Here is an 8,231-nt window from a genome sequence, read left to right on the forward strand (position 1 = left end):
ACAAGAAAACAAGCTGCTTTCTAGTGACTAAACCATTATTTAAAATGTGGCCATTGAGTCTGTACCATGGGAATTAGTGCTTTCATATGCTTAAATCATACATTTACTTTGATAATCATTGATCTGTGACATTGTAGAAGTTCCGTACATGCCCCCAATAAAGGCCAAATAACACGACCAAATTGAGTTTGTGTTTTTCGTTGTATGAGAATAAAAAACACTAACTATGAATACATTTGCATGGTTAAATTGTTTTTTATGGAAGAAAGCTGGAACTGAAATCGTGTCAAATATTCAGAAACAGGTCTAAGTGCAGTAGGCTACGTACACAATATCCCCCTGCGCTTTATAGTTCTAATTACACCGTCACTCCGATCATTGCAATGCGCCAGTGATTCACCTGGCTCTTTAAGCGGAAAAATCACGAGGCTTTGTGTCATTTCCTCCAAGAATCTCATTTCCCTGTTTCTGTATCAGCAAAAGCCGTTCAGATAAGGTCTGCAGTGTGCTTGTTGGTATAGGCTACATGATGCCGAGAGTTGTCTGAGCGGACGCCATGGCGGAGAACAATAATGAAATAATGGATTGCCATGCAGAAGACGAAAAGGAGAAGACCAGGGCTTGCGCAAGCCGTACTCATTCGTACTTGGAGAGTCTCACGCCGTCGGACCGGGATGGACATAGCAGCACGCAGTCGTCACACCGCCTTCTTGCTTACAGTGATGCACTGATTTCTATCATAGCAACAGTTATGGTAGGGAATAACAGTTGCCAAATTTCCCCCACAACCACGAGCATTGAATCGAAGTAACAATTTGATATGTAAACGATGTGATTGCTCGACAAAATAACGTTTCTCATCGCGTAATGTTCAGCTTGCAAAACCATTTGGATATATTTTGTGCACGTATAAGGCGCACTTGTAACTACGTAGCAAGAAAATTCCCTGCTTAAATGGAGGCGGTTACACCTGTTGCACTAGTTCACCTCTGTAAAATGACAAGTCAGTTCCCTGCTTTTACCCTAGATGGTTACAGTAACACCGCAATCCTTTAAACTATGTCACAGTCACCCTTCGTAGGTCTGTGCACTTGTATTCCTTTACAACAGTAACAACATTTTTGCGTTCTTAAAGAGTAATAACTTATCTTGCAATATTATGTTCCTTTGCAGATACTACCTGTTGCACATACTAAAATTCAAGAGGACGAGGTAGGACTAATCAGTTATGCTTTACAAAGAAAAAGCGTCCCTGAGAACAATATTACATTATTATATGTCATTATATTATATTGCCATCTCTCTCTTTCATCTTTTTCTGTGGATTAGGAATTGACTGAGAGTTTGCAACAGCTAATTTCTACAAAGGTTGCTGTTTACCTGATGACGTTTTTGATTGTCACTGTAGCATGGGCGGCGCATATCAGGTATGAAACACGCTGACCGTGGCAACACGCAATCTGAACGATGGAGTTAGGATGGCGATAAAAGACCGCCAGATTTTTATCAGATTTAAATATGTGTTCCCTTTTCATGCTTAATCTTGCACATTGTGGATATAATTCACCGAATTAAATCAGTTTGGTTCGACACGCACTGCATTTACAGCAGATGCACAAGTATGCGCATTTTAATTTTGAGTCCCGCAGACAGACAACCATCTCCTTTACGAACTGTTTCTTTTTTCAGATTGTTTCAGGTAATTGAGCACATTGACGACTGCCTGGCGCTGTTAAATCTAGTAAGTTCAATTGAAGAGAGATTTTCTCATCATTTAGCAAACTTATATACAGTGAAGATTCGATGAAAAAAACAGCGATAGCAGGACACCTTTTCAAATGATTTTGTTATTGACTGATCAAAAGGGCCTGTTCGTAGGCATGGAAGTCCTTTCATACTAGGAGGAACAGTGGTCATGGATTAGTTTATGGGCAGTTGCCCGGGATAGGTTATAAGGATCTGGGCTTGTAATACAGGGCTTGCAGGTTTACATTTTAGGTGGGGCACAGCTGCTCTACCCTTTAACTAGGACATGGCCTGAATTGCCTCAGTAAACATCTAGCTGTATGAAGTGGGTGATATATAAAATAATCTAAAATACATAAAACACATGCAGTAAGTGGTTTGGATAAGCTCATGAGTAAGTATCAATTGAACTGGGCATGGGAGTTTAAGGCTTCAGGTTCGAAACCCAAGTGGACACTTGGGTTTCATAAATAAACAGCTACATGCATGCTTCATGAAGTATACACCTGCACAATGTGACTGACCAAAATGATAACAATATATGTATGTTTTCTATAAAAGATTAATACATAATAAAGAAAGAGTGTGATCTTATACTTCAGATAAACCTACTGAAGGTGTTTAAATGGCATCGTTATTGACTCCTTGTACATTGTCACTCTTGCAAGCCTGTCACAGACTTGACCCTTATGCACCATTACTCAAGCATACAGTACCTTTTTTAGACGCATACTTTCAACTCAGCAACTCTTGATGTGCAGTAGTTGCCTAGTGCTTAAGAACACTTGGTCTGGAGGAGATTGCATCATTTTATTTCCATTGACAGTGACACACTGGCCTGATTGCTTGACTCAAAGGCATTTGCTGCCTGTACAGTGACACTGAGTCTCTCTCTGTATCTTTCTCGCTCTCTCTGTCTCTCTCTCTCTAGGCATGCATGATGCTAATAACCTTTCTTCCATACACTGTGAGTATGACTAATAAAGAAGGGGGTGGGGGGTAAATAAGGGAACCTGACCTTTGCTATATGAACCAGAGGATTTATTTCTGCTTGAAGCAAAAATCTAAAAATACTTTAATTCTCTGATCTGTATGATACCAAGGCCCTTCGGAATATGTCACCAGTTTAATTTATGGTTTCATTTGTCTGTCTTCATTACAAATATGAATTAATTAATCTAAGTATGGTGATGAGACATTTTTTACCTGCCACACCTATGCTCACTGGCAACCTTTGCTGGTAGAAGCATTGCTAGACCATTAAACTTTAAGTTTAAACTTAAAGTTTAATGGTTCAACGATAATTCTTAAACTTAAAGTTTAAGAAAATTTAACTTTAAGAATTTAAGAACATATGAGGAGATAAAATAGTGTCCTGTCGACTACTTCATTCCCCTGGCACAAGTTTTATGCGCACAGTACCTTCTCATCTTCATAGCTGAGTACAACTATCTTTAACAAGAGCATGAATGCTTTTTGAAGTCCTGCACAAAACCAAGAACTGAGATACAGTTCCTTCAAAATTAAGTTAAAATGGAGAGACTGAAAAAACAGAATAATGAGTGGTGGCTTATGGGCCTGTTTCTGATTGGCTTACTGTACATGGTACAGTGGATATTTAAATTTAATGCCAGAACTGATTTTTTTATTTAAAGGGAAAGCATTCATTGGATATGACATGGGCAGATAGAAAATAATCGTCTTACAGTGTGACCAGAGTGTGAGTAGAGTATGAACCGTGAGATAGTCGAACACGCAACTTAAAATATTTTGGCAGTGGAGCCACCCTCAGATTTAATAATTACAAAAAAAAATAATAATAATAATTACAATACTACAGATGAAGAAGAAGGGTGACGGTGAGATTCAGTGAATCTGTGAAGTAAATGAATAAATAGATTTTTTTTCTCTATGATTGGGTGCAGCTGTGTCTTCCTTTAGCCTCGGCCATTGAATGCTCCTTCAAGATTCTCCCTGGAAGTGTCTGTATAAACGCAGCTGTAGCCCAATTTACAACAAGCTGCTGTTTTCAGTGGTATTGGAATGTAACCAAACCAGGCTTCCTGTAATTTTGCAGTGCATATTTCCAGCACCGCAGGTTCATGCCTCAGTCAAGTACCTGCACCTGAATTACTGCTGCAATAGAGGAAAATTAGCTGCACATGCAGGGCACACCTTAGAGGAACAGTGAGCCGGTCGAAGGCCGATGCCTGTGTTTTTGAATTTTCTCCGCTGCAGTTCTCCTTGATGGCCACCTTCCCAGAAAACACCCTGGGGATCCTGCTTTTCTGCACTTGCGTCATTGTAATCGGAATGATACAGGTAAGGTGCCGTTTGGCGGCGTTTCCACGGTGACGCTCCAGCATGCCTTTCACTGCCACATTAGCATCACAGCAGCTGGAGTCTAGCTGCTGGCATAAACGCTCCATGTGATCGTTAAGGGCCACAAGCATCTGTGGGCCCCACAATTCAGGTTCTAAATAATTAAAAAAAATTTTTTTTGAAAGACAGGGTATTCACAGGGTGACAATAGCATTTTCGATTATTTCCAGTTTTGCAATTTCCAAATCAAGGACTGACTCACTACCGTTACAACAACCCCATCTTCCCCTGCCCCGTGGTCCGCCATTGGTTCCCCTAGGTTCATGGTTGTTTAGGGCTGCCGAAATCCAGGAGGCTGCTCTGACCGTGGCTCTCCTCTCTTCTCACAGGCTATTATCGTGGTGTATGGATTCAGCCGTCCCTTCCTCCTCAATGAACAGATACAGATGTCTGAGAATCCAACCTTTTACAAGTGGCACATTTTGAAGGTTATTTCGAAGGTGCCGGTCCTGTGCATGCTGGCTGTCATCTTTTCCTTCATCTTTTCCCCTGTGGTAAGTGGTCGTTGACAGATTTTTTTGTTTTTATTTTTTGAAGTATGCATTCACACTCATTATTAAGGTTTTGTTTTAAAAGGAAAATGAAAAAGGCTTATTTATAGGCAAATGGCTATCTGTACATGCGTGAACTACATTAGTTATCAGGAAGCGCTCAATATCAAAGAGACTGATAAACACCAAGCCATGTTTTGTCTGGAGGTAGCCTGAATATAAAGTTCAAATATGTGGGTCATCCAATCTGCCGAGACAAAATAATAGCCAAGGAGAAAGTTGTTTGCATTGCCCATTCCAAAATAGAGCCCACAATGTTCTGTAAGTGCTAAGTTTTGATTTGCTCTTTCTTTTATCTGTGCTGAAACTATTGTCTTTTGTTTGCCTTGCAGTCATATGTCCTGTTAGCCATTGTGATATTCCTTCGCTACATCTCTCTGTCTGCGAGATGGTGTTATGGCAAGGCAACTGGTAAGAACCAGAAGGCTGAAATCTCATCTTTCATCTTAAAATTAAAATTTCTTAACTATTTTTCCATAGGTTAAGAAAGTTTTCTTATTTGCCATGAGAACCTAGACTTGGTGGGGCTTGAATTGTTTTAGTTATACTATATATAGCACAACATACATATATTCTAAGATGACAGAGTACCAAATGAGTTGTGTGGTGTGGAGGAAATGAAGTACTGAAAATGTTATATCACGTGTGTGTTTTTGAGGTCGACTTGAGGAACCGACTGACTCTATGGCCTTCTACACCTACCACCCTGACGAACCGCTCAGCAAAGAACGAGTGGAAGCGTTCAGTGATGGGGTGTACGCCATAGTGGCCACGCTCCTCATTTTAGACATATGGTGGGTTGCCTGTTGCCACGTGTGCATCAGAAGGGCTACAGCTGACACTATAGATGTGCGTAGAAAGAGAGAGAAACTCTGTGGAATCAGGGTCCTTTGTAATGTCACAAAATGGGTGTGTTAGAAAGTTGAGTCAAATGAAACCACTGATGGAGTTTACTCCAGAGATGAGTGCAAAAAACACTATATGAATTATTCTTAATGGCATTAAGTCATTCTTGAATGTTTTTCCTGACAGTCACACAAGCTCTGTGAATGTGCCCTGTCCCAGATTTTTCTGTTTCGAAGCCTCGGTCAGCCCACATTATTGAGTTGTGATGGTGTTAAGTCAGGGATGCATAGGTTTGGGACTGACCCTGTGGTGGTGGAACTGCTTTTATAGATCTCATTGATCCTTGTGGTGTTTGTGCGCAGTGAAGACAATGTTCCAGACCCCAAGGTGGTTCAGGAGAAGTTCAGTGGGAGCCTGGTGGACGCCCTGAAGGAATTTGGCCCTGAGTTCCTAGCCTACTTCGGCTCCTTCGCCACCGTGGGCCTGCTGTGGTTCGTGCACCACTCGCTCTTCCTGCACGTGACCAGGGCCACCCACCTCATGGGCCTGTTCAACACCTTCTCCCTGGCCTTCGTGGGCGGCCTCCCGCTGGCCTACCAGCTGACCCACGAGTTCGCCCGCAACTCTCGCAACGAGCTGGAGGCCATCCAGATCAGCTGCGTCATCATCTTCTTCGCCGGCCTCTTCCAGCTGGCCATCTGGGTGACGGCGCTCTTCGGCGAGAGGTCGGCGCTCCACCCCTACGTGCGCTTCGCCGGGCGCGACCACGCCTTCATGTTCGCCAAGCTGGCGCTCTACCCGTGCGTGGCGCTGGGCACCTTCGTCCTCACGTGCGTCCTAAGCCGCTTCAGCGCCCCCATCTTCCACCTGATGGAGATCACGGTGCCCTTCGTCTTCCTGCTGCTCCGCCTGCTGGTGAGTGCGGGGCTGTCGCTGCTCCGGCGACTCCTCTCGTCGATCAGGCGGGCGATGCGCAGCCCCCCGGAAGACGAGGACCCCCGTCAGCCTCTCAGCGAGGTGGAGACCTAGCATTGGTTGAAAGCAAAGATGGACTCTAATGGGGCGGAGATTCTGTGTGTTGTCAGTCAAAACTTGGGTGGACCAATCCAAACGCTTTGCACTCCATGACAAAACACACATTGACTGGTTCTAGTCACCGAGTCATTGAGTGTACATGGTGGCTCCACCCATCATAGGGTCAATGAAGCTTCAGTCCCCCATCATTGGCTGAGACCTCCATAAAACGCTTCTGCTTTCAAGTGTCTTGCTTTTTGATGCCTTCTTATAGATGAAAATGAAAGTGTTGGTGTTGACATTGATGAATTATGTCACTTTTTATGATTAGCTTTCACTTTTTTTTTTTTAAGCCCCATGTTTATTTTTGGGGTGTGCACAGAAGGTGTAGAGCACCATTTTTTCAGTACATCACTTCTAATGTATTGTACCCTGAAGGTCCATTCTGACATTAAAACAGGAGATGAAACAAGCAGTCATAGGTATCGGCTTGCTAAGACATGAATGTATTTCTGAGTACTTGAATGAGAAGGTACATTCTCAGTTGAAAGAGGAAAAAATATCCAAGGGGAATATTTCACCAATTTATCATTTGAACAGATATGTAAGTGCCTGAGGTTACTGGGATATTTTTTTTCTCCTAGGTAAAGTTTCGGAAGTGACCAATATGTGCTTAGTTAAATGGAGTGAGGTGTGGGGAAACTACAGTAAGAAAGTGTGGACTGGAATGTATCTGTATTGTAAGTCAAGTGGGGAACGGTCAAATAATTGCACTTCTTTTGTATGAAATGGAGGAGGGTATGTTGCACTTTACAAGTTTGATAGTAAAAGTACATTGTTTGAATGCCATAATGATTTGATAAAATGTCAAAGTTTCAGGCTAATACTTATATTTCTTAAATAAAGATATTAACAGAGAAGCAATTCCATTTAAATTACTGATGCCATTAGCTGTAAGTAGGTTCGTAAGTGTAATGACAGATTATTGACTTCTGGATACCTTCAGTAGAAGTCTATCCACAAAGGGACGTTGTCGTGTATCTGTCAGTTGTATTTGGGTAACAGAATTCATTTATCCCATTAGGGTCTATCATGTAATATTTTATTTCTGTAAATGTCCTTGTTTTAAGGCACTTAATTTCACTGTCATTTGACATGTTTATTTTTGTATGTGTGTTGCAAAAAGGAGTTTTGGACCATTAGTTTTTTTTTATTTTTTTTTTACAAAGGTTATTTTCTAATATATATTTTTTTACACTTGATGTTACATGTGCTTCAGTCTATAAGGGAAGAAAGGGTAGAATAATCACTAAGTCAAACTGAAAATATATGTACTTTTGAATAAACTCCACAAAGCTGCTTGAGCTTGTGCTTACATAGCATGCATTCTTGTTTTGTGGTTTATGGATTTTCACCTCGTTTGATTAATGTTTCTTCCATGCATGAGCATGTCTACATGACATAAACAAATGTAACATTGGTGCAATCTGATGAACTAGGAATGAACCATGAATCTGAATACATTTTCTCAGTGTACAGGAATGTACTGATGAGGACCTTTGACTGTACTGAGCCCTGTGGCCATTATGGAAGGCAGACATAGTTGAGCTTGTACTCAGGTCTGCTTTAAATGATCAGCTCAGGGGAACCAAGTTCACTTTGTCAGGCTACCTGGCAACCAGTTGAAGGCAA

The 8,231-nt window shown here is 41.7% G+C and overlaps 1 protein-coding gene across 1 annotated transcript; it reads left to right on the forward strand.

Annotated features, from left to right (window-relative positions):
- Positions 1-409: 409 nt before the first annotated feature.
- Positions 410-7,921, forward strand: tmem175 (transmembrane protein 175). Its single transcript, XM_064296671.1, has 10 exons — positions 410-754; positions 1,174-1,212; positions 1,330-1,427; positions 1,690-1,741; positions 2,678-2,713; positions 3,985-4,068; positions 4,458-4,622; positions 5,012-5,090; positions 5,338-5,473; positions 5,888-7,921. Exons 1-10 carry the CDS (start codon positions 557-559, stop codon positions 6,552-6,554), a joined length of 1,554 nt encoding a protein of 517 aa, XP_064152741.1. The 5' UTR covers positions 410-556; the 3' UTR covers positions 6,555-7,921.
- The last annotated feature ends 310 nt before the right edge of the window (positions 7,922-8,231 follow it).

Source organism: Anguilla rostrata, chromosome 10 (assembly GCF_018555375.3).
Source record: "Anguilla rostrata isolate EN2019 chromosome 10, ASM1855537v3, whole genome shotgun sequence".
NCBI classification, from domain to species: Eukaryota; Metazoa; Chordata; class Actinopteri; order Anguilliformes; family Anguillidae; genus Anguilla; species Anguilla rostrata.